Source organism: Cimex lectularius, unplaced genomic scaffold (assembly GCF_000648675.2).
Source record: "Cimex lectularius strain Harlan isolate CLEC.00 unplaced genomic scaffold, Clec_2.1 scaffold355, whole genome shotgun sequence".
In the NCBI taxonomy this organism is placed as follows: Eukaryota; Metazoa; Arthropoda; class Insecta; order Hemiptera; family Cimicidae; genus Cimex; species Cimex lectularius.
Window position 1 is genome coordinate 170806 of NW_019392930.1, and position 24475 is coordinate 195280.

Here is a 24475-nt window from a genome sequence, read left to right on the forward strand (position 1 = left end):
AAAAAAAATAAGTGTAAAAAAAAAATTGGTTTCTAATTACAAACAGGTTGTATTGAATAGAAACGAACTGAGACTATTGTGTTTATAAAAAACACTTACCATGTTGTTATATGTAGTTGTGTTTTATATAAGGTATAAATAAAAAAATATTTTAAAAGAAAATTGCTATTTTTTATTTTAAATGTACTCTATATTTTTTTCTTTTTTAAAAAAATTACGAAGTACTTTGTTTTAATGTTCTTGTATTAAAAAAAAGGAATGGTTTTGACAAAATGTTTAAAAATATATAAATATGTTAAAGGACCGGTTTATACATTTTGTTCTTCCTGTTTTTATTTTATTTATTTTTTTATTATTTAAATTTTTTATTTATTTCAAGTTAAAAATTTCGGAGTTTTTTATTTAGACAATTCTAAAGCCATTGTGGTCTGCGATGTAGTTGACTTTGACTCTAACTCCCTCGGGACTTATGTATGAATAAGAACCTTTTTTGACGATGACATACTCCCAGCCTTCGTTGGTCGATAAGAGTCGTCCCTGTTCGCTAACCGTCGTCCCGGAATCATCAGAGAATCTTAAAATAACAAATACATTAAATATCAAACATATTTAGATTTGTTGTGAATTTGCACCCATGGGTGTATTGTAGACGTTGGTCTTGGATGCTCAATCTAGAATTAATCGGTATCGACAGTGGATTCTCTTCTCCTTGGGCAATGGTTTCAGTTGATGTTTGGACTGGTGACGTTTCAATGATGGGAAATGCAGCCTGCTCACTGGGTGGTAGCCCATAACGGTTGAGCAGGATATTTTCAGCCGAGCAGACCCCAAATATTAACAAGATCTAAAAAAAGAAAAAGCAATAATGTAATTTGTGAATATCATGATTAAAGCTCAGCTATGCATCAGGGTTCCTGGTCAAACTGTGACAAATGCTATCAGGTGTTATCCTAAGATGTGAGTATATTATACGAGCGACTAAACCTGACATGTCCCTTGGGAAGGGAATATGTTTTGGTGAAGGCAGGGATGACACGAATAGTCCTCCAACTGAGGAACTGGCCAACAATGTTCTGAGTCCTCCTGGCAGGAACAATCTAAGTGTCTACTCTACCATACCTAGCTAATATCTTGGAATATGGACTGAGGTAAGCCAGTTTTCACCTTGTCTTCACAGGTGGGTCTAAACTGGCAAGGGCATACACTGTACCGTTTACATGATGGAATTGCTGAGTCTGTATCACTTAAAACCATCACTCAAACAAATTTGAAACTTAAAAATGGTCCAACTTCGAATACAAAGCAACTGCTTAATGGAGACAACCAAGGATATCAAGAAGACCCGCAAAACAGAATTGCACTACTGACCTATTACTTCTTAAGAGAAGGATAATTGCATTGAACTTAGTAACTACAAGAGTACAGAAAGCTGAGGAACACAAAACCCCTTCTTCTCAGTGTAAATATTCATCATCAGCCTGGTGCCAGGTCAGATCAAAGAGATGACCTTTACCGCCAGAGCAAGCATGTACGTAACAGACCCTCACACAGACCACCAGAAAATGGCCGTACAAACCGGTTATTGCGTATGTGATATTTGGCCACTGACTGGCATTATTATGTAATGAATAAGCATGTATCATAAAACAGAAAACTATTAGCTTGCAGGATGAGATGACCTATGCGTGACATTACATGTCACACGCACTGCTGTTCCAGTACCTCTGTATTATCAGAGTTTAAATGTATATTATGTGTTGTGTGTGAATGTAAATGTAAATTATTAGATTGTCATGTCAAAACTGTGCTACACTGCTAAAGTTCTAACCTTAGTCAACTTATAATGTAAATCCCTAGTAGTGTTAACATAGGGCAAATCAAAGAAATACTCACTGAAAGCATGATTGGAGAAGGTGACAACGAGTAAAGAACCGGTGGAGAACGAGACAACATATGAATAAAAGTTTTACTGCTTTGAGTTTATATAGGTGAAAAACAACCCCCTTAAATTGAAAACTTTCACCCAATTTAACAAGAAGAGCTTATCTCGATCAAACCATGACACCTAGAGACGGATAGCATCTGTTATTTTGAATCTGAATTAAGAAAACGGAAATTTTATTATATTTTTAAATTTTTGAACGGTTCTTAGCAATGTTACAATAATACAATAAGAAATATGACAAGTTTCATCGGGAGAGCCGTTCTTGGAAACCGGTTTCGATCAAATTTGATACAAATTTTCAGATCAAGGTGACGAATGAAAACATTAAGTTATTAATATTATTATTTTAAGTTTTCTTTAGTAAGAAATGTGAAGCATCAAGAACATGAAATAACGTACCGGAAATATTCTTTTAGACAATCAGAGGCGCGACAAACGGCCGCTTTCTTTACTATTACTTTATTTACAAACAGCCCCGGAAGTTATTTGAAAAATAAACAATATATATTTTTATTTCTGCAGAAACTGCAGTGAGAGTATCTGATTTTTTTTAAAAAGAATAAATAAAGGAAATGGACCTGAGCTCATTACCTTGCTCAGTCAACAGCTTGGAACTCAGCTCGCCCATCGTCTCATCTGCAACGGTGAAAAGCCCGGTATTTAATTGAACGTTACGATTTTTTATTTTGAGTTTTTTTTCTTCTTCTTTTTTTGATTTTCGTCCCGGTTGTCAATTTTTTTAAACATCGTGGATCACTGGTTAGAATGAAAATGCCGAAGACTTTCTGATCGCGTTGTCGAAGTTCAACTGAAATCGCCATTTTTGAGTTTTGTAAAAATCGAAAATGAACAGTTTCCAATTGTATTTATTTTTTTATTTTTTAAATTAGTTTATAATTCTGAACGAGTACCCAACACTCCCGTGGGTTTTAAACTAAGTACCGGTATGATAACAGCGATGAGTGCCATTTTATAATTAATATAAAAGTATAATGAAAAACAGACATTTTGAAACCTGAGAACAGGTGGTTTTTTAAAATTATTTTTTTAATAACCTTTAATATGTAATAAAAACTCAATTATTAAAAAGGTAGCATAAATGTTTTTGTTTCTTTAAAATAAAGTTTTTCAGTTAAATCCAGAATTGACAACTGCTCTTAAAAGAAAGAATGTTGACATTAAGGTACTGTCATTTGTACAATGAATGTAACTTAAGTAACAAAATAACTACAGGTTTTTGTTGTTGTTTAAGAGCCTTGCAGACGAGTTTTATGGGCTTTACGATGTTGATCCTCTACTCGTCAAAAGACAACTGGTCACTGCCATAATCCAGTGTTCTGGCATCGAGGGTTACACTTACGGAAAGCATTTCGATGAGGCGAATTTAAAAGATATGCTGTCAAAACAGGTACTTAGTTGACAGTATTTAACTGCTTGTATCATTAAAGGCTTTGTCAACAGGACTTGACATGCAAAAACGCTGCAATACTCGAGAAAAAGTTCAAAAGGCAGTTTTCAACTTTTATCACTGCCCTTTTCCACCTGGACAGCGGTTTTATTTTTCTAAATGATAACTTTTTTGTGATGCTCTTGACCATAATAGAGTTGCTGATGTCCGGGAGGTGGGATTCGCACAGGATCATGGCTTCGCTCATTGGTAAACATTTCTATAATTTAAGTATATTTTATTCTTAGCCTTCTGAACATACCGAAATTGTCTAGTTAAACTGTACATTAGGTTTCAAAAATTCAGACTATAAAGCATTCCCTTCTAGAATGTACAATTGTTTTGTTCTGCATTGGTATTCAAAACATTTCGGTAATACAAACTTTAAAAAAATATTCAAGAAGTCATAATTTTAAAGGAAACATGAAACATTAAGGGACCAAGGATTATTTTTTTCCGCCTAAGGGAACTGCAATGAAATGACACGGCGCTTTTTAATGAAAGGTCTGGGGCGGGATCGGATCTCAAAGACCCTGACATTGGTCGCGACCCCCTTTGAATATGTTTCTTTGATGAAAGAACACTGCACACTGGGGCTCAATTCACACGTGTTGTGAGGTCCCAAAATGGAGCCAGGAAAGAGTACAATAAGCTGTATAAAGCTGTTGTGATCAGGGAGAACTCCTCCAGTTCCTGGTAACCACAAAAAAAAAAAATAAATAAANTATATATATATATTTGGAGCAAAGGAGCAAAGAAAGAGATCACAGTAAGTTACTTACTGTGAATAGGAACTATCTTTTCAAAAAGGATTGAACACTGCACTCACTATTCATCATTTCTATGAGATAAAGAGTTAGTGGGTGAGAGAAAAAGAAAAGAGTGAGGGTGGGTGAATGAATGAGTGAGAGTGAGTGGCCGAGTCATATGAAAGACCAAGTCAGCTTATATTCTACAAATTTCCAAGAAATTCTTTTGTATTATAATATATAAATATATTTATTTTTTAATACCCTCTGTAATCTGATTTTTTCTTTTATCCGATACCCCTTGCATCAATTAGTTCGAATTACTGAGAGAAAACTAGTTTAATTTTTTTTTTAATTTTATTTTAGGTATGAAATTAATGACATCAGTTGTGTACATTCAAGAAAGAATTAAGGATAAAAACTCAGTATACAAGGGGAGCTATGACAACAAGGAAATTGAAGCTAATCTTTATGCAATTTGGTCCAAGCTTTTTACAGAAGTTATCAGGGGAGGATTAAGGTATATTTACTTTTTCCATTAGAATTAAAAGGTCTAGTTTTTATTATTTATTTACACTCTATGCGTTGAGTTGTTACAGTGAATTTATTCGAATTTGAAAGGTTACATTAAGTTGAAATACCAAGGTTCAATTTTGTAAGCTGTAAATATATATATTTACGTTTTAGGATGGTGTTGGGACATGTCCAACTCAGATCCTCTTAAATTGCCTAAAAAATCTTTTTGGGCAGTTCAAAATTTCCTTACCTTTTTCTAAAATTGAATATTTGAAACTCAATCAAACCAGCATAGGCTGAAGCTGTGACCTGGTCAAACATGGCGGTCTCCAAAAGTTCATCACGGTTGATTTTCGATTTTCTTTGCTCAGGGATAGGTCATCGTCAGTGATATACAATATACTGGATGAATTCATTCATTGGTCCGTTCACTACCCTTTTGCATTGCTGTCTGACGATATAAAAAAATATGTTTTAAGGTCAATACTGTTAAAAAATTTGCAGCACAGGCGTATGGTTTATATAGTATGTAATTTAATTTTGACTTTGTACATTTTTTATTTTATACATGCAGTGTTTTGAATAAGTAGGTTTTTTTAGATTTTATTCAACTTGTCAAAGACGTCCCATCTCAAGAAAATGCTAGACAACAAATTAACGGAATTTGTCACAAAAGAACTTGTCGCATCATTGAATGCAAAAGGATATCACGGTGAAATTGCGATGAAGATATTGTTAAATGTGATAGAGTATGTATTCATTTCACAAATAAAACTAATTTATAACTTTTTAAAAAATAATCTTTCTTCTTGAAGTCTGTTTGGTGATGAACCTGTAGTTTGATCTTTTCTAATCATCCGGATTATTCCTGTTCGCGAATATTTTGGTCTGTCATATGCATTTTTCCCATTATGTCATATTTGGTGGTAGGTTTTTAAAATATTTACCAATAAATTGTTCCACTAAGTTTCACTAAACCAAACGCTTGTGATATTTGTAGAGGATCATAACCTCGTATCTATCGTGATATATGGTGTTACCCATGTGACTACAATTACTGAATAATGTGAAAACTGAAATGCACTGGCAGACCAAAACAGAGAGTTTAGGCAGATCTGGATGATTGTTATCCTGCAAAAATTAAAGTTATGTTGAATTTTGTAGTTGGCCTGAATTTGCATTGGACAAAAGAGAGCTCGAATTAGTTTTCATGGCGGTTTATAATCCAAACCAGAGTATCGGCGTACAAGCGGCCAAGTATTTTTTTATGACGCAACTTAAAAATTGTAACAGTTTGCAAATCCTTCAAGACCTAGTAACGTTCACCAGGGAATCTTATGTAATATAAATAAATATATATAATTTTTTTTAAAGCATTTTATTAAATTTTATTTTATTTTACACAGATTAATAACTTGGATATGCTAGTCGATTCTTTTTCTTGGTATTTTTTCCATCACCACAACTGGGAAGAGTGGAACCAATTGATCAAAACGGACAGTTCGACTGTCGTTAGTGTCACTTCTCTTTTGTATGCTGTAGCTAAAAGATTAATTTTAAACGAAGTACCAAAAATTAGAACTGTATGTTTAAAATGGTAGTATTTTATTAAAACATACATCTTAATTATTGTTGGTTTTTTTTATACTATTACAGAACCTGTGCAATAAATTCAAAGAAGAAGATCGGAAAGATATTGCGGCAGTGTTTACGAACTATTTCAAAAAAACTTGGATCACAATTTTATCTTACCATTCGATTCAAATAAATCCACTGGCACTCAGTGATATTATCAAGATTTTGGAATTTTTTGACAAAGAGCACATTTCTTCAGAGGTCATAACCAAAAGACAATTTTGTTATTGTTAGGCCCAGGAGCTTGACTGATTCTCTCTTTTATAATTTGAATTGTTTTTAGATATTGCTTACGATTTGGATGAAGTTGAGCAGAATTTGCCTCGAATGCCCTCACTGCACGGTGATTGATGAGTCTTGCCGGATGATGGTGCATTTGCAAACAAAGTTTAATTGGAGCAGCAAAGAAAAAACTATTGTAGAAAGGCAAATGGAGAAACTGAGAGAAAATATCGTTAACGATTTTATGCAGTGTCTTATGTTTCCTTCTTTACTTTATAAAGATTGCGAAGTAATTAGATTTCAGTCAATGTAAAAGCCAATTAATTTAATTTTTAATTTGTCTTTAAGGTACTTCGTGGTCAATTGTGTTCTTATGCTAAATATTTTTTACTCAAGGATGATCTATATCTTTGGGAAAGAGCTATACATTTTTTAATAAACTCTTCAAGGAATGTATTTAATAATTTTTCAGGCCTAGTTAGTATCTGTTAAATGAAAAAAAAAAAAAATTGTACAAATGTTAAACAAAAATTACCCTATATTTTTCAGACGAAACTCTTAATGGATTTTTTGTTCAATATAGTGTTTCGCAAGCACCAGGAAATTCTTGCATTGCATTCACAAGTTAAAGCCGTCAATGGACAAAAATCCTTGCATAAATCTGATGACATTTTGAAAGAGATAAAAAGTCAAATATATTGTTTAGAAGTTCTTCTTTTACCGAGGGTTTGTGAACTAGAGACCATTTTCACTCCGTTATTACACATTGAACAACAGGATATTAGAATACAAGTAAGGACTTTTGTTGATTTGTACATTAATAAAAAAAGACAGACTATGTTCCCTGATTTTCAGACTTTTCTCAATTTATTAAAACTGTATGAACTGTATGGACCGCACATGGCTGAACATGAAGATTTACACATACTATTTATTAATTTCGACAACGATTTTATTAAACAAATGAAACTATTCATGATAGATATTATGAATTCTGCTTGTGAAGGTATAGTTTTATCAAATGCATTTCACTAATTGCAGGAGTGGGTTAGTTGGTTATCTAAATTTAGGTCGTGAACGACCTCTCTTACTATTAACAAGAGTATATGTGAGTAAGTGAACGAGTGAGTATGTGTATGAATCATCCAAAAAAAGAGGGAAAGAGAGTGTGGGTGAGAGATATACATCTCTCTCACCCACACAAGCATGGCTAGGGATGATAATACCGATTTGTGTTAGTGATAGTTTTTCCATTTAATTTGATTACTTACAAATTAAAAATATAAATTAATAAATTTCAGAAAAGAAAATGTGTTGCTTCCTCCTTCAGAGATTTATGAGGCTTATTGGAGAGGGTGTTTTTTGTATTTCAAACATCGGTGATTTTCTTGTCAACTATGGAAATGTAAGGAATCAAAGTTATATTGAAGTATATATATCCTATACAAAAAGAGTTATGGATAAATTAACATAAATAAACATGAATAAAACTGGTTATTATTTGTAGAATTCAAGCCATGATGAAATTGTAATTAAATCGTTGAAATTCTACACAAAGAAGCACAAGACTCACTTTAAAAAACTGGCTTTCACTGTATTTTATGCCATCACCGTCATATTTGAAATGGACATATCTCAAGGTGTCCTGGTGCAGGATGCTGTTAGCAGAGGGCAGGTAAATTTATGGAATCGCTTTTTTTTTTAATTTAATTTAATTTTTTTTTTTTTAAATTTGGATACCAGGGACTGGAGGAGTTCCCTCCTGAGCACTCCAGCTGAGCTGTACAGCTTATTATACTTTATCCCTAACTCCATATTTTGGGGGAGGGCTTGCAACACAAATGTGAACTTGAGCCCCCGTTGAACCGATGTTCTTCTATCGAAGAAACTCATTTTTGAAGGGGGTTGGGACCAAATTCAGGGTCGTTGAGATCTGATCCCGCCCCTTCCATTGATAAGTGCCGTGTCAATTTCTTTCAATTGCGCCCCTTAGGCGTCAGAAAAAGTCCAGAGGCGATGGTGGGGATCGAACTCATGACCTCGGGATCTACTAGCCGAGAGTCTGATGCCTTAACCACTCGGCTACCGCAGCCTCAATGGAATCGCTTAGATGCCAGTTGAATATTTCTGATCGTCTCTGATTTTAGACTGTTTTGAAGAGAGTTATCGAGAGCAATGTCGCGACAACGGCTGCGATGCTGTTCAGCATCTATGTACACATAATCGACAAAATTGTCGAGAAAAAAGACCCAAATATGCTCCAACTCTTAGAACCGTTCACACATTTGTTATCCAACAAATCACAGGATGACTTGTAAGCTTTGACTGATTATCTGTTTCTCAGCATGTAATCATTGTGTCCATTAATTATTTGCTTCATTGTCCTAGAGTAAAAATCCTTGAAGAAAAAGTACCATGGTTGACTAAAAAGGAATTTAAACTGTAAGTACTCATACAGAAATACTTGTATAATTTGACTTTAAAATATTATTATTATATATTTTTTTAAATAAAGACGGGCGTTCTAAACGTAATTTATCGACATAAGAGAAGAAAATATACTTTCAATTGCAGTAAATTAAAATATACATTTTTCTTGTGTTATAAGCAGTTAATATTGTGTGCGTTAAAAATTATAATTTAATGTTTTTTATTAATATATATTTCTACTTTGTTCTATTGTAATATAGTTTTTTTTACTCAGGAGAGATTTAAATTTTTTTCCTGTAGTGTCCTTCAGTCTGTAAAAGAGTTGGCTACACACCAGATACAGTGTAACTATTAACACTGTGTCTGGTAATCTTCTCATTAAAATTTTCTATAAAGCTGACCCTTTCAACAATGGATGAGCATGCTTTTTAGACTAATTCTGAACCTAAAACTCTCATGAAAATGGTCAGCAGTCTCTAGAAAATGAACTTAAAACCCACTGTTTTCCGTATGTTTTGTTTGCCTTGCAATATTTTTATAATATTCCTAAAATTTGATTATGCCTCTTTGCAAATATGAGTGTATTTGATACTTAGAGAACAAATTAATACCATTAAGGCAGAGGAAAGGGAAAATTAATTCAAGCCTTGTTTGCTAAGTTTTCCATTGGAAAGACCCAGGCAAGTGAAATAGTAAATAATAAAAAGGAACTTTCAGATAAATTTTACGAACTCAGAAATAACCAATTTCACATAATTTTTTCTTAAAATGTCTGATTCATGCAAAGAAACCAGGATGTATATAAATAGTTTTATCGTGCTTGTAAAATACCAGTGCCTGGTCCACTTATCCAACAAAAGGCCTTAGAAGTGGCAAAAAATTGAGGCCAAACAGATTCTGAAAGCATCCAGGTTGGCTTATCAAATTTAGAAAGCGGCATAAGATTTCTGTTAAGAACATTACGACGTTGATCAAACCTGGATGGAAAAACATATATTGCGCCGATTTTGAACCCAAAAACATTTTTTAATTATGATGAGACAGCCTTACTTTTTAACATATGAAGTGCCCTAAATATTGATTTCAATTTGGGGTTTGTGCTAAAACAGACACCAGAAATGTACTGAATTTTTTTAAATTACAAATGAAATGCAATGAAAATCATAATGTTCTAAAATTAATAACATATTCTTCAACTGTGCTATTCAACAATAAGTAGCTGTTAATTGGGTTGTAGATATTTTAAATATATAAATTGAATTTTCTTAACACTCCCTTTTAAATTAAACTTATTTTATTTTAATATATGAATACTTTACATTTAATGATAAAAAATAAATATATAATTAAGTAAATCTTAACCAGTGTCTGATGTGCATGGCGAAGAGTCATTATGGCTTCCGTTGACACTTTCACTCGATGAACTGTTACTCCTTTTTAATCTTTGATTCATTAAAAAATCTATTGTGAAAGAGTTAAGTTAACAATTAATTAATGAATGAGCCTTTTAAATCAAACAAATACAACGATTAGTAATTAACCTTTGACTTTTTCTGCACTTTCTAATATATTCTGATTGATGTTCTGCGGTTGTTCTTTTACATTGGCCTCCTCATCTGCTATGTCCTTAGGTGCAGCTTTAAGAAATGAGTTGAATAAATACAATGCTCCACAAAAAAGTGGTACACTTTGAAATTATGAGATTTTTTTTATGTACACCTATTTTTTATCAATCGGGTATTTATTAAAATATTTGGCATGTATGAAAATTAAAATATCTCGTAAATCAAAAAATTAATATTAAAAAAAAAAGTTACGGGCACCGATGCAAAAAAATCGTTGATAAATTTATTTATCAAAAGTCTTTAATAGGATGTGTTACCTCCTCTTCCTTTTATTGAACACTACTGTTCTCAACATGCTCATAATTAAGCTTTTAACCACATCTTGAGAAATTTCATTCCAAATCTCAATATAACTTTTAGTTCAGCTAAGGTTGTAGGACGGGTATTTCATCCGAGCTCATCCTGAAATTGCTTAATGTGGTTCAAATCAGGGATACAGACAGGCAGTCTTAGTGCTAATATTGACATCTTGAAGGTACTGGTTAGTTAGTTACTGGGACGGTTACATGCAAACAAATTCTACTCCACAACATAACCGAACCAAATCTGAATGACCCTCTTCTGGCAATGTGGCATTGGCTGTAGGGCTTTAATGCTGCCCATTAATTCAAAGACCTATTTACATTTATTAACTGGTGAATGGACATAAAACAGGGGCTCATCTGAAAACATTCCTCTTTTCAGATTCTATTGTCAGTGTTTCCTAGCAAGCTATTAGATGTACTGATAATGGTTTCTAGTATGTGCTGGACCCATTGCTGGCCTTCTGGGATATAGACTAATTTCTGCAAGTCCCCTTCATACTGTTCCAATTTGAAATGGACATCCTGCATCTTAGAGACATTTCAGAAGCAGAGGAAAAGCAATTTCTTGGAGTATGCAATCTGATAAATACATCATTGGCTGGTCCCCTGGTTCTTGGGCATCCTGATCCTGGTCTCAGAGTATACCTTCCAATCATTGTAACAGTACTGCTGAATGCCCAATGAACCGACAGCACAACCAACACAATAGTTAATAAAGGTATTTTTAAGAGATTAAATGCCCTTGTTGTTGAGTTACATTATGGGGATTTTAAATCCAATTAGGAATTAAGCAGTTTTACCTCATAATTAGGCAAAAACAAATGCTTTCTGTCTAATTATAATTATTATATAATTTTTAAAGTAGTAGTAACAAGGCCAAAACAATGTAAAATTAAAAAATAAATCAAAATTCGAAGGGCGCCACTTTTTTAACATGAAGATAAACAAGGATAAAATAATGTATATAATTACAAAAGTACCTGCAAAAGCGTCCGGATAAAGGGAACTTGTTCTCGACTTGATGGTTTGTATCCGGTTGAAAATGTTATCAAGATCCTTCCTCATCTCGATCAAAAGGCTGGTGTGTTTTTTAAATTCGGTCGCAGCGGTTCTGAGCCTAGTAACGCATAGCGTATTGCAGTTCATCAGCATCTCGTTAGTCTTTTCAAACCTTTGAAGCCTGAAGATTGAAAAATGGGATGTGAGGACATGTTATCTGAAAAGAGAAAAAACCACATACATTTGTTTCTGCGCTCGGATCATCGACTCAACGTCCTGCTGATGCACCATTCCAGCAAGTCCTTGGATAAACACTTCAGAAGCGGTATAATTCTGGAAACACTCTATACTGCCAAGATCCGACTCGGGTGTGTGCTCTGTCATCTAAATTGAAAAGAAAAAAAATCTTTATTTTATTTATACAATTTGTGAATTGCTTTTAATACCTTATACAAGTTTGACAATATAATCAGTTTTTCATTTAATTTAAGGTTGTTTTATCCATTTGAAAATAATTTAAAACCTAAAAAAATAAAATTAGAAAAGAACACAACATACAAAACGTTACTTGTGAAGTTGTTCGTAAGTACATAAACACCATAAAGTTTTCTAAAATATAATTTATATGTTTTTCCGTGGCTGAATGTCTTTCAATGCATTTGAAAGTTCAGTTTATGCGAAGGGTATGGATAAAAGAGCCTGTCACATGGTCTTCTGCACCTCAACCTGAGATCTATTGTGCTCCTCTATTTTTATAACTCACTTGCCAGCTTTAGCTGTTAATCAACCTCCATAGCATAACCAACGGCTTACTCAAGTGTAGGGTCTTGCTTGAAAAACATAAAACGGGTTCCGCAATCTCTTCTTCATCCTGGCAATACCTGCACAGTGATTCTTCTGTCTATACTCATCTCGTACGTGTGCCTTCTTAGGCAGCCTTGTCAGGAGTCCAACCAGAATCCTGGTTCTGCTGCAGTTACCCCTCCAGTAATTCTTTTGTAAGTCTGAATCCCTTCATGTGCCTCATGCCTGGAGTATTGTTCCACCAGGTTTTGGATTCAAAGGATCCATTTTTAGATGTGTCCTTTTTAGTGTCAGGATCTTGGCCACAATACGGCTTGGGAGAGAAAATTCATTCATTTTTCTAGTTTGGCTTCCATACATTTCCATGCTCTTTTTGCTTTTTCCTCACATGAAACTAGGGCCTTATGTGCCTCCTAACTGTCAGAGAAAATGGCAGTCTTCCTGGAATGCGTTTCTACCTTTTTTAATTCTCTGGCACGTTGTTCAATTACTGAGATTTTAAACTGTAAAACTGTAAGGAATGTACCTAAGTTTATTTAAAGTCAGTTTGGTCTTCGGATTCATGTTGAGGACACCAGCTCTCATGCCTTCATCAGCTTTTGAGCCGTCCCTATATCTGGTGAAAACTTTTTTCTCACCTTAATTTTTAAGACTTCTGAGTTGATCTCTTCAGGCTTAAAATTGCAACACGCTCAAGTTATGTTTCAAGCTATTCAAGAATTGCCGTTGGCCTGTAAAAGGCCTGAATAGATCAGAAATGGGGGTCCAATACGATCACACTGACTCTATCCATCTGAATAAATGGCCTATCGTTAAGGAAAAGATGATAAAGAATTGCCTCTTTAAATTAGAAGTACAATCCTTATTTATCATCAGTCAAAAAATTAGTCGAAATGCAAACTGACCCATACGATGAAGATAAGATTGAATTGAATACCTGTATCGGACATACCAAAGCTTACAAATTTCCCGTTTAATAATGTAAAAAGCTCAGTCCTTACATAATTTTCAAAAATTCAAAAAACCAAATATATATCTTTCGTTGAAAAGAACACAAACAGACCTTCAAATATGTACAGACCCACAGGACGTCTGAGATCAAACATACTCAAAACTTTGCCATTCGGTCAAAATAAATTTAAGCAGTTCACTTAATTGAAAATTTAATTATTTATCAGAATATTGATAAAATCCGAGTTCAGGACTGGTCATGTTAAGCCTTACTATATCGATCACTTTCGATAAATTTTTCATATACTGCTAGATATAATACTTTACTGCTACTGATAATACTTTATAACTAAAAATCAATTAATAATTTTGTATTTTTTATTTAAAAAATATGAAATCGTTTTGAAATGATTTATAAAATAAAAAAACGTACTATTAGAAAAAGTTTATGTAATATCGATTATGTATAGTAATCTGTAATCTGTTAAAACATCGATTATTTTATTTTTCTTTCAATTATGATTTTGTGATATAATGTATAACTTGATTATAAACAAATAAAACCCTATAATTTTAATAAATAATAATTATGATGGGTAAAAAGTAAATTTTGTTTATATTTCTGTAATGTTTATACAATTCATTGATCAAATTTATTATGAATTCAACTCACTGTTTATTGATTTAAAAAAAATCTTTTGTTTTTTCTTTCGAATGTTATTTGTTGTTAATATTATTAGAGGTAAATATGTTTAAATAAAAAATTACCAAATCATATTGAACGTGATCAAGGAGGCCGTGGAGTGAAATCCCATTTCTTCCCCACTTCATTTGCTCTCTTCGTCTTTCTTTCTATCGTCACCTCTCTTCAGGGTAAGTTCTCTCTTCTATTTCTTCAACGTGTTTGGTCATTTTAGGGAAATGTTAAGTAAGTCTGAAACGGTTTTGGTGTGAATTTGTCAATCTCTCTTTATGGAATTTATTCGAGCTGTATTTGTCTTCCCCGTTTAATCTGTACTGTTGTTATTTTCTCAGATCCGTTTGTGAGGTCAGGACGATTCATCGCCAGCTTGGTAACTAAACCCGTTCGATTTGAAACCGTTAAAACTACTTACACTATTGCAGAAATGTAAGTTTTAAAATATTTTTCTACGCGCTTTTAATCGTTTTTCGACCAATTTCAAGGAATATTCTAAGTAAGCCTTTTTTAGACTTGTGGAAATCTGTTCCGACCGTGGGCGATTGTAGTGCTGCGGGCCAAAATGGCCGTTCACGTTTTCCTGTACTTTCTCTCGGCCTAATTTCTGTTTTCAACATACGTTTTAAAGCCTTTTTTCGTCGTTTTTCTTATTTATTTCACCTTTTTCTAATTAAATCACAAGTTTTTGAGGTCTTTTCATACAATTTTGAATATTTCGAACTGTCCCCGGACACGTGGTCCGTGTATTGGGTTATTTCTAAAACAATAACTGGTGTAATACGGGCAATATGTACGCAAGGTTTTTAAAATTTCATTACTTAACTTGAATTTTAATTGTTACTATATTTATTAGTTTTTAAAACGCTAAATTAATCTTATTGGTAATATTTATTACGAAATAAATAATAACATGGAAAATTTGGAAATGGTTTTTCTTTAATGCCCGTTGATTACTCAGAAGCTTGTTCTTACTACTTTAAAAAAAAAATTGTTTATTAAAGCGCCAGTGGTTCCAAGTGAACCTTCATCCTTAAACCACAGTGGTCTCTGTTCTATGTTCTCGCTACAGCACCTCTTTTCCCGTGCATGATGTACATTATTTAAGGTGAAAGGAACTAATAATGGGAAAAAATGGGTAATGGTTTGTCATCTCAAAAAAGGTGACTCCTCGTAAAAAATGAATTTCTGTCCTGTCTTCCCCTGTTCTTAAAAATCCAACATATATAAACAAAAAACATCTCACAGGCACTTTCAACATGACACATCAATACATACACAAAAAATACAAACTTAGTACAAAAGCTTTGATTAAAGTTAAAATTTCTATCATTGAATAAATTGATTTTCACATCTTTCATGTATTTGTATAAATTAAACAATGTTTATAAATCCCAGTCCCTGTAGTTGATCTCAATAAAGATGGGAACATTGGCACGATTAAGAAAATGAGTTTCTAAACCTATGTCCAACCCAGACCATTTCTCACAGTCTCTAAATAATCATTAATATTCACTAAATACCACACATTAAAATTCAGGTTAATTAATGAGACTTTAAAAGCCTTGCAAGGGTATTGTTCACACTACTTATAGAAGTTACAGCTTTAAAAAGAACCCATACTTTGACCATGTAGCCAGGAACAGTTGGAAATATCCAAAATTTGGAAATACCTCAAAAACTAATCCAAAAAAAGTGAAATGTAAAGGAAAAACAAGAAGAAAAAAAACTTTTAAAATGCAAGTTAGAAAACAGATTAGTCTAAGAGAAAGGACAGGAATACGTGGACGGCCAATTTTTGGCCCATCAATCACCCACAGTTAGGTTATTAAGAATCTAACCCCCATAGGTTCAATGCAATATTTTGGCTAATTAAGAAAATGAGTATTGGATGTTCTAACACACTGAAATAGACATTTTTCATTCTAGTACACATTCATTTTCAAAGGAAATAGAACTGAAAAATTTTAGTCACAAAAATATAATTTTAGAACTGGCACTCTGTTTACGTTAATAAAATAAATAAAGTAAAATAAATAAAATTTCAAATTAGTAATATTCTTCAAATGTGCAGAATAAAATTCGAACAGTTGTACCACAGATATGGGGTTAATATAAAAATAAATATCTGATTATTAAAATCCCTCTGGTTTTCCAAATTTTTTTATTAGAGAGGTTTTTGACTAGGAGTTGGAAAGTGTTGCAACAGAATCTGTGATCAGTCAGTTATGCATGTATTATTAATTTACATTATTTTTCATTATGGTGTTAACTGAATTCAACTCTTAGTTCAACTCATTGTAGTCATACTGTGTGTAAAGTTAGTTATATTTGTTAATTTCATCTAGTTTATTTTTGTTAAAGGAAATTTAACGGTTCGTCATCAGGCGGATTCACATCCAACAACAGCAAATTCCGTCGTCCAGGAGGAAGCGGCGGAAGCTTTCGTGTTAACAACAACGGCGGTGGAATGAGAAGGAGTATCCATATGAAGGCCAATATCAAAAGGGACAACAACAGCTTGGGCAAGACGCTTAAGGCTGTTTCCTGGGATGCCGAGGATCTGTCTGACTTTAGGAAGGACTTCTATTGTCCCCATCCCAACGTCATAAACAGGCCCTATATGGAAGTTGAGAAATACAGAAAGAGCAAGGAGATCACTGTGAGGGGTGACGCTGGCAATCCGATACAGTTTTTTGAGGAAGCCAACTTTCCCAATTATGTAATGGGAACAATCAAGTGAGTTTTGAAAAATAATATTAATTGTTTTATTTGATAATTGTCATTTAAAAAAATCATACAATGCCTTGTAATGGATTATCTGTGATGTCAAATTTGTGTCTAATCCCAGCTCTCTGAAGTAAATGTGGAGGAAAGACAAGCTGATGATACATCCATTGCGTTCTTTAACTTGATTTAAAATATAGATTTACTTATAGTAGCTCCTCATTTAGTGGAACATACCACTTTTTTATTACTGGTATGTCATGTTATTGGAGGTATATCAAAATAGAATTCACTTCGGTGCTAGGTCAATATGGCCTGGTCCTATCCTCTAAATTACTAACAAAATTGGAAATTTAGTAAATATCATCTTAATATCATAGTCCTTTGCAGGAATGTTATTAAATTTGTTTTAAAAAATTGCATAAAATAATTAATATAATAATTAAGTTTATGTAATACAATTTTAGTCCATATATGTTTAGCGGTCATAATTGACCTATTCAATTATTACAATTAATTATACTCCTCATCTAAAGTTTTAGTTGAGATAAGAAGTACAGTTAAGTAATATAATTTTAGTGTCACTTATTTGGAGAAACGATTCCTCATTTCTTGGAGCGTACCACTTTTCATTACTGGTACGGCTAATGCAAATGGAGGTATATAAAAATAGAATTTACTTCGGTGCTAGGTCAGTATGGCCTGGTCCTATCCTCTAGATTACTGACAAAATCTTATAATTAGTAATTCACTACTTTCGTGGTCTGCTTGACCAATTAATACATGACAATTAATTAAGGTTTTTAGTTGAGAGGAAAAAAAAGTTATGGCACGAGAGGGATTCGAACCCACGATATTCGGCTAGATACGCCGCTGCTCTACCACCTGAGCAATTGTGACCTCGATCCACTCGGACACCAACCTCCCATCTCAACTACACCTTTTGAATTTTCCCTCCTTTTTGCCATTTTTCAATTTTTCAAATGTCGTGTAATCAATTTGATTCTCAGCGACAAATGAAATGGCCACGGAGAGCTTTAGTGAAGTACACTTCATTTAACTTATTAAATTCACTAGTTTTCGTGGCCTGCTTGACAAATTAATATCTTTCAATTAATGAAGGTTTTTAGTTGAGATGAAAAACGAATGGCACGAGAGGGATTCGAACCCACGACCTTCGGCTAGATACGCGGCTGCTTTACCACCTGATATATCGTGACCTCGATCCACTCGGACATCAAAAATGAATGACATGAAAAATGGCAAAAGGAGGGAAAACTCATAAGGTGGTGGGGTTGAGATGGGGAGTTGATGTCCGAGTGGATCAAGGTCACGATAGCTCAGGTGGTAGAGCAGCGGCGTATCTAGCCGAAGGTTGTGGGTTCAAATCCCTCTCGTGCCATTAACATTTATTCATCTCAACTAAAAACCTTAATTAATTGTCACGTATTAATTGGTCAAGCGGACCATGAAAGTAGTGAATTAATGATTTAAAAATGAAGTACACTTCACTAAAGCTCTCTGTCGCCATTTCAATTGTCGTCAAGAATCCAAACCGATTACACGACATTTGAAAAATGGCAAAAGGAGGGAAAACTCATAAGGTGGGGTTGAGATGGGGAGTTGATGTCCGAGTGGATCGAGGTCACGATAGCTCAGGTGGTAGAGCAGCAGCGTATCTAGCTGAAGGTCGTGGGTTCTCAAATCCCTCTCGTGCCATTAACTTTTTTTCATCTCAACTAAAAACCTTAATTAATTGTCATTATAATTAGTGTGTGGTGTTTAGTGACTGTTAGTTTTAATGATAATTTGGAGATCTATGACTGCAAAAAAAAACCAAACAAAATCCTACAGCACTGGCTACCCACAATTTCGACAATCCCAAAAATATTACACAAAGAACAAAACAAAGATAAACATCACTTGTTAGAAATGGTTTACATCAACAGAGATATGCACAGCATCAATTACAGACTGTACACATGTAAACTCAGTAGCAGCTACACTATCATTAATCATATTCAGTATTAATAACATACATATATCATCATCACATCACACAAAACAAATATAATCATTACATTCCTCACATCAAAATTTTTACACAGTCTAATTCTTCAACAGTTTAGCTTTCCTTTCCCTAATTATCATCCACGTCTTTATAATCCTGAAAGGATAATCAGACTCAGACCAAACCATTACCCATTCTTTCCCATTGTCGGCTCTTTTTACCTCAAATAAGCTGTCTCATATAAAAATGTTTTCAGTCCCAACTTCCTTCCTCACCACTTCAAAATCCAATGTATATAAACATAAAACATCAATATCTCACTGGCACTCTCACCACGACACCCAATAATGACACATTTACACAGAAAATAAACACTTTGACTCTAAAATTTTTAGCATGGTATAAATTCATTTTTTTCAAATCCTACATGTATTTGTATAATTTAAACAATGTTTATAAATCCCAGGCCCTGAATATGATCTCAACAAAGATAGAAACGTTGGTGTGATAAGAAAATATTTTTCTAAAATCTATGTCACACCAGACCGCATCTCACGATCTCCAAATAATCATTATAATTAGTTTTGTATACACTTGTCCTTTAAATTTGAGTGCGCTTGAAAAATATGAAATATTAACATGTAACTTGTTACTGGTAGACATCAAGGTTTTGACTTCCCGACCGCCATTCAAGCCCAAGGATGGCCAATTGCACTCAGCGGGAAGAACATGGTCGGCATTGCCCAAACCGGTTCTGGCAAGACACTTGCATACATGCTGCCAGCAGTAGTACACATCAAGCACCAACCAAAAATTAAAAGAGGAGATGGACCTATAGCCCTCGTTCTTGCGCCTACTAGAGAATTGGCTCAACAGATTCAACAGGTACATGTTAAAAATGTCTTGCAAGTTTTAAAACTTACTTTATGCAGACCACCTGGAGTCAACTGTTTCACTGACATTGTGAAAACGGTGTTAACCTGTGGGAAAGTAAATTAAAGATCAAAAGCCTTGTCACATATTGTTTTAATATGAAAGACATTTCTTTTGATTTTGCCTTTTCAGTAAGATACATAGTATTGTATAGTTGTCATATTATGAAAAGGACAAAAACCACCTATATTAGTATAGATGTTATTGTTGAAAAAATGTATTCATTAGATTTATGTTTCAAGGTTGCAAGTGAGTTTGGCATACCGTGCGGACAGAGGTCAACTTGTATATTTGGAGGTGCTCCAAAGGGACCACAGGCGAGGGATCTCGAGAGGGGTGTTGAAATTGTTATTGCAACGCCTGGCCGACTTATAGATTTTCTTGAGAGGGGCACAACAAATTTACGGAGGTGCACATACCTCGTATTAGATGAGGCAGACCGCATGTTAGATATGGGGTTCGAGCCTCAAATAAGAAAGATAATCGAACAAATCAGGGTAAAAATTATAATTAAATACAATACTTTTTAATTTTAATGATTGTTTATACAAATTGCGTATTTTAAAGCCCGACAGACAAGTTCTTATGTGGTCTGCCACTTGGCCAAAGGAGGTGAAATCTCTCGCAGAGGACTTTCTCCAAGACTACATACAAGTCAACATTGGATCTCTCGAGCTGTCCGCTAATCATAACATCCAGCAGATTGTCGAGGTCTGCGAAGAGAATGAAAAACAGACCAAGTGAGTCTAATAAAGTAAAAACAAAATAATTAAAACAATAATTATTGTATTTATTTATTTTAGACTTCAGACCCTTCTTGAAGAAATCAATAATTCCAAGTTAGAAAGGACTATTATTTTTGTGGAGACAAAAAAGAAAGTTGAGGCCATCGCAAACGCCCTGAAAAGACTAGGGTAAGTAACACTTGCTACTGATTTTATTTTTTCCCTGATAAATGCATAAAATTTTTGTGATGAAAATACTTCAAAATGAAATCAGTTATGATTTGTAATATTACCCTTAAGAAGACCTGACTCAAAACACCATTAAACGATACTATTTAAGGACAATATTTTTTAGGTATTTGTTTATTTTCTTTGTGTTTAAAATTTTAGGTGGCCAGCTGTTTGCATTCATGGTGATAAATCACAAAATGAAAGAGATTATGTCCTAAGAGGTAAAAGTTACTAATTGTTCCTTTCAGTTCACTCAAAATAATTCCATGTATCACACAAATTAGAATCATGGCTTAATAGACAACATGTGGTATATAGACGCATTTATTTTTATTTTTTAGATTTTCGAAGAGGCAAGTCACTCATCTTAGTCGCCACTGATGTCGCTGCTCGTGGACTTGGTAAGTTCTTTTTGTTTTTACCGACGGATGCAATGAAAGTTTGGTTGCCAGCGCACAAAGTTTAAACAGACATGATTACAAAGTAAAATCAAATAAAAGGGCGGGTGCTGGTTCAAAATTCAAAGAAAAAAATTAACACGTTTCTCTTACTCCCATGTTAAGGGCATGTCTCCCTTTAGAGAATAATTTGGGTAAGATATTAATTTTGACGCCTTGGTAATTTTTTCTCCAACTTTTTTTCCCCCATTAAGTAAATTAATATACTTTTGATGATTCATGATGTAGATACAATTTATCATCTTGGGCGTTTTGTTCTCTCTCTATTTAAAAAAAAGTATATAGATGTATATTTGTAAACAATGTGTTGTATACTTGTGTTATATTGATTTTATTGTTGCCAGATCCCAAAAATTGACAGATAAGAGAGTGGAACCAACTCAAAATGTTAAAAAGTATTCTTATTGCTATGAGTCTGTTTCTTCTAACGAGCCTAAATTTAATTTTATATAATTGTAATGCAGTTTTTATTTAAAAGAAAAATTTGCCACTTGAATATTGGAATTCTGTATAGTTTGTGTGCAAAGATATATCTTCTTTTTTTTATATAATTTAATTTTTAAATGTTATTTGAATCTCGCATGGGAAATTTTTGAACGTGTTCTTTGTTGTGTTGTGTTCCAGAGGCACCTTATTGGATATAAGAAATATCCAGGATTTATAAAAAAAATATATAAATCAAATAGAAACAAGCGTTTTTATGAAAATCAGCTTTTCATAGAACACTTTTGGGGTGCCTCTGCAAGTTTCACCTCCAGCCATATCTGAAAGGTTGCAATTTTTTTACGAAAAAAAACCAAATTTGTTTTTCTTCAAAAAATAAATTTAAAAGAACCAAGTTGGAGGGAAACAACAGAAAAACAGCACTGCGCCCGGTCTGCTCAAAAAATGATTGTGAAGGGGACATTCTCAAGCATCCAGGTTTGTTCGTTTTTTTTCATCACAATTTTGTAATTATAATATATTTTATTTTAGTGTTTGTAAACCACAGATCACTTAATACAAGTACTTAAATTATATGATAATTTAATTAAACTAATTTCAATTAAATGAAATTAGTTTTTTTATTGTGGCCAATGATTATAGATAATAAGTTAATTATTTGTAACTATTAATTCATACAACTGCATGTTAATATGTATTGTTATTTTAAATGATAAAACTTTTTTGTGAACCTTCTGAATACACGATACAAGTAGAGTTTAAACACTTGATTAATAACGCTAATTTATTTCTACAAGGTATAAATTCTCTCCTGTATTTAGTGTGTAGAGATTAGTGACCGTTAATCGATAGTAATTCAGATATCGTGAGATGCGGTCGGGTGTGATGTAGGTTTCAGAAAAACATTTTCTTTATCGTGCCAACGTTTCGATCTTTTATTGAGATCATCTTCAGGGCTCAAAGTGTTTGTCTTCTGTGTGCCATACTTGCGTGTCGTGTTGAGAGTGCTACTGGCACGATAAAGAAAATGTTTTTCTGAAACCTACATCACACCTGACCGCATCTCACGATACCTGTATTTAGTAGTGGGTGACATCAAAAAGTTTCTTCGGGCTTAACGGTTGACAAAATGATATATTTTACAATAAACTTTGTATGAATCTCATACTGAACACTTTTCCCCCACTGTTGAATACTAGATGTTGAAGACGTGATGTATGTCATAAATTACGATTTCCCCAATTCCTCTGAGGACTACATACATAGAATTGGAAGGACAGGGCGGTCATCAGCCACAGGGACCGCTTATACTTTTTTTACATCCGCAAATCAACGCCAGGCTAGAGACCTGGTGGCCGTTTTAAATGAGGCCAATCAAGACGTATCGCCAGAGCTCTCAGCGATGATCCACTCGGGTTATGGCAACGGCTACAGCAGAGGAAGAAGTGAGTCTGCCACCATTTAAACAGTTTTTTACACAAACTTGAATTATATTTTTCTTCCAGGTTTTAGATACGGGACATTCAAGCGTGACAGATACAGCAATGGTGGTGGGAGCCGGTTCGGGGGCGGCGGAAATGGAGGTCCCAGGAGAAACGGAAACGGTTCTAATAATGGTCATAAACGTTTTTAATTGAAACAAAGGATTGAGCATGGTAATTATTATTTGTATTATTTTATTTATATTTGTGTTCAAGTGATGATACAACCTAGCTCACTCAGATTTTCACTGTTGAACTTTTTTAAAAACTGATTTCTTGCATTTTAATTAATTTTAATATTTTGATTATGTTATGCATTAATTATATGTTAAATGTTTCGTTTCAGGATGGCCGATACCTGGATTTTCAGTGCGTCCCAAATGACAAGCTTTTATTAAAATTCCATTCTTTGTGTATCTGTGATCCTAATTGCAAAAGAAAATATTTTAAAAAACCGCTTAAATTTTGAGATAGTCAAAATTTGAGAATTAGATCATCAAATATGTGATTTACTTTTAAATTGTGTATTTTGCAAATTTAGTTATACAAGTTGGATTAGCCACATCACTTCTTGTGTAATATTTGTAGGTTTTGGTTTTCATTTATATTTTCTATTTATTTTTTGTTTTTCATATTGATTTTATATATTCAGTATTATACAAATATAAAGTGAAACAGACCAAGTACACTTTTTAGTTAACACTTAACTAATGAAAACTAGAGCTGGATAAACAATTTGGAATTTTAAAAGTGTAATTTGTAAAAGAAAATGTGTATCATAATAAAATAGCATTCTTGTCATAAAACAATTTCTTCAATTGCAACACTACTGCTAGTAATTATGCCAACTCTTTACATGTCAACATGATAGAACATGTGAGGAAAAAACCAGGGTATGATTGTCGAGTGAATACCCCACCTTATGCAAAAACATGCAACAGAATCTTATATAATTTATTTTGTTAAATTTAGTGATGTAAATTTTTTGTTAGCATAAGTGGGCTATGTGTTGACTAGTTTTTTTTTATATTGTAATTTTCCCTTTTTATAAATAAAAATTCTGTTAAATTGTATAATTAATTGTGTGATGCTGTTCAAATCATTAGTAGTGTTAATACAATCCTTAGATTGTTACTTTTT

The 24475-nt window shown here is 33.4% G+C and overlaps 3 protein-coding genes across 10 annotated transcripts; 2 read left to right on the forward strand and 1 right to left on the reverse strand.

Annotated features, from left to right (window-relative positions):
- Positions 1–300: 300 nt before the first annotated feature.
- LOC106673385 (kxDL motif-containing protein CG10681) lies at positions 301–13905 on the reverse strand. 5 transcript variants are annotated; one of them, XR_002910765.1, is made up of 8 exons: positions 13741–13905; positions 12320–12396; positions 12115–12257; positions 11855–12054; positions 10486–10581; positions 10307–10405; positions 633–844; positions 301–574 (listed from the first exon to the last, which is right to left on the reverse strand). XR_002910765.1 is itself a non-coding variant. In XM_024229374.1 (6 exons), the coding sequence occupies exons 3-6, from the start codon at positions 12255–12257 to the stop codon at positions 10302–10304; spliced, it is 543 nt and encodes a 180-aa protein (XP_024085142.1). In that variant the 5' UTR covers positions 12320–12396; positions 13741–13904. The 5 variants fall into 5 exon arrangements, 4 of the variants coding, with proteins under 4 accessions (XP_024085145.1, XP_024085144.1, XP_024085143.1 ...); XM_024229374.1 differs by lacking the exons at positions 301–574; positions 633–844 and having other exon boundaries at positions 10302–10405; positions 13741–13904; XM_024229377.1 differs by lacking the exons at positions 10307–10405; positions 10486–10581; positions 11855–12054; ... (1 more) ...; positions 12320–12396; positions 13741–13905 and adding exons at positions 1894–2096; positions 2170–2333 and having other exon boundaries at positions 315–574.
- Positions 2493–9129, forward strand: LOC106673383. 2 transcript variants are annotated; one of them, XM_014405474.1, is made up of 19 exons: positions 2493–2601; positions 3078–3128; positions 3198–3353; positions 3407–3602; positions 4508–4661; positions 5029–5182; positions 5258–5406; positions 5804–5996; positions 6064–6240; positions 6314–6493; positions 6576–6803; positions 6863–6991; positions 7064–7306; positions 7370–7520; positions 7816–7919; positions 8022–8189; positions 8662–8828; positions 8903–8956; positions 9030–9129. In XM_014405474.1, the coding sequence occupies exons 1-19, from the start codon at positions 2518–2520 to the stop codon at positions 9040–9042; spliced, it is 2751 nt and encodes a 916-aa protein (XP_014260960.1). In that variant the 5' UTR covers positions 2493–2517; the 3' UTR covers positions 9043–9129. The 2 variants fall into 2 exon arrangements, with proteins under 2 accessions (XP_014260960.1, XP_014260961.1); XM_014405475.1 differs by having other exon boundaries at positions 5822–5996.
- Positions 13906–14365: 460 nt separating the features above from the next.
- On the forward strand, positions 14366–24144 carry LOC106673389 (probable ATP-dependent RNA helicase DDX5). Of its 3 annotated transcripts, none has more exons than XM_014405489.2 (12): positions 14366–14501; positions 14664–14757; positions 16690–17064; positions 19723–19948; positions 20239–20493; positions 20564–20736; positions 20800–20910; positions 21112–21173; positions 21294–21353; positions 23054–23299; positions 23360–23509; positions 23682–24144. In XM_014405489.2, coding segments are annotated over exons 2-11 (1638 nt in total). In that variant the 5' UTR covers positions 14366–14501; positions 14664–14755; the 3' UTR covers positions 23488–23509; positions 23682–24144. The 3 variants fall into 3 exon arrangements, 2 of the variants coding, with proteins under 2 accessions (XP_014260975.1, XP_014260974.1); XR_002910764.1 differs by lacking the exon at positions 23682–24144 and adding an exon at positions 22035–22331 and having other exon boundaries at positions 14466–14556; positions 23360–23465; XM_014405488.2 differs by having other exon boundaries at positions 14469–14556.
- The last annotated feature ends 331 nt before the right edge of the window (positions 24145–24475 follow it).

Excerpts from the sequence above, each read along its gene's own strand:
- LOC106673383 (XM_014405474.1), top strand. The coding sequence starts at position 2,518 with ATGGACCTGAGCTCATTACCTTGCTCAGTCAACAGCTTGGAACTCAGC. Across the intron at positions 5,183-5,257 it reads ACAGGCGTATGGTTTATATA|ATTTTATTCAACTTGTCAAA; the intron begins GTATGTAATTTA and ends AGGTTTTTTTAG. Across the intron at positions 6,241-6,313 it reads AAGTACCAAAAATTAGAACT|AACCTGTGCAATAAATTCAA; the intron begins GTATGTTTAAAA and ends ATACTATTACAG.
- LOC106673385 (XM_024229374.1), bottom strand. The coding sequence starts at position 12,257 with ATGACAGAGCACACACCCGAGTCGGATCTTGGCAGTATAGAGTGTTTC. Across the intron at positions 10,582-11,854 it reads TTATCCGGACGCTTTTGCAG|CTGCACCTAAGGACATAGCA; the intron begins GTACTTTTGTAA and ends CATTTCTTAAAG. Across the intron at positions 10,406-10,485 it reads AAGTGCAGAAAAAGTCAAAG|ATTTTTTAATGAATCAAAGA; the intron begins GTTAATTACTAA and ends CTTTCACAATAG.
- LOC106673389 (XM_014405488.2), top strand. Across the intron at positions 20,494-20,563 it reads AGATAATCGAACAAATCAGG|CCCGACAGACAAGTTCTTAT; the intron begins GTAAAAATTATA and ends CGTATTTTAAAG. Across the intron at positions 21,174-21,293 it reads AAGAGATTATGTCCTAAGAG|ATTTTCGAAGAGGCAAGTCA; the intron begins GTAAAAGTTACT and ends TTTATTTTTTAG.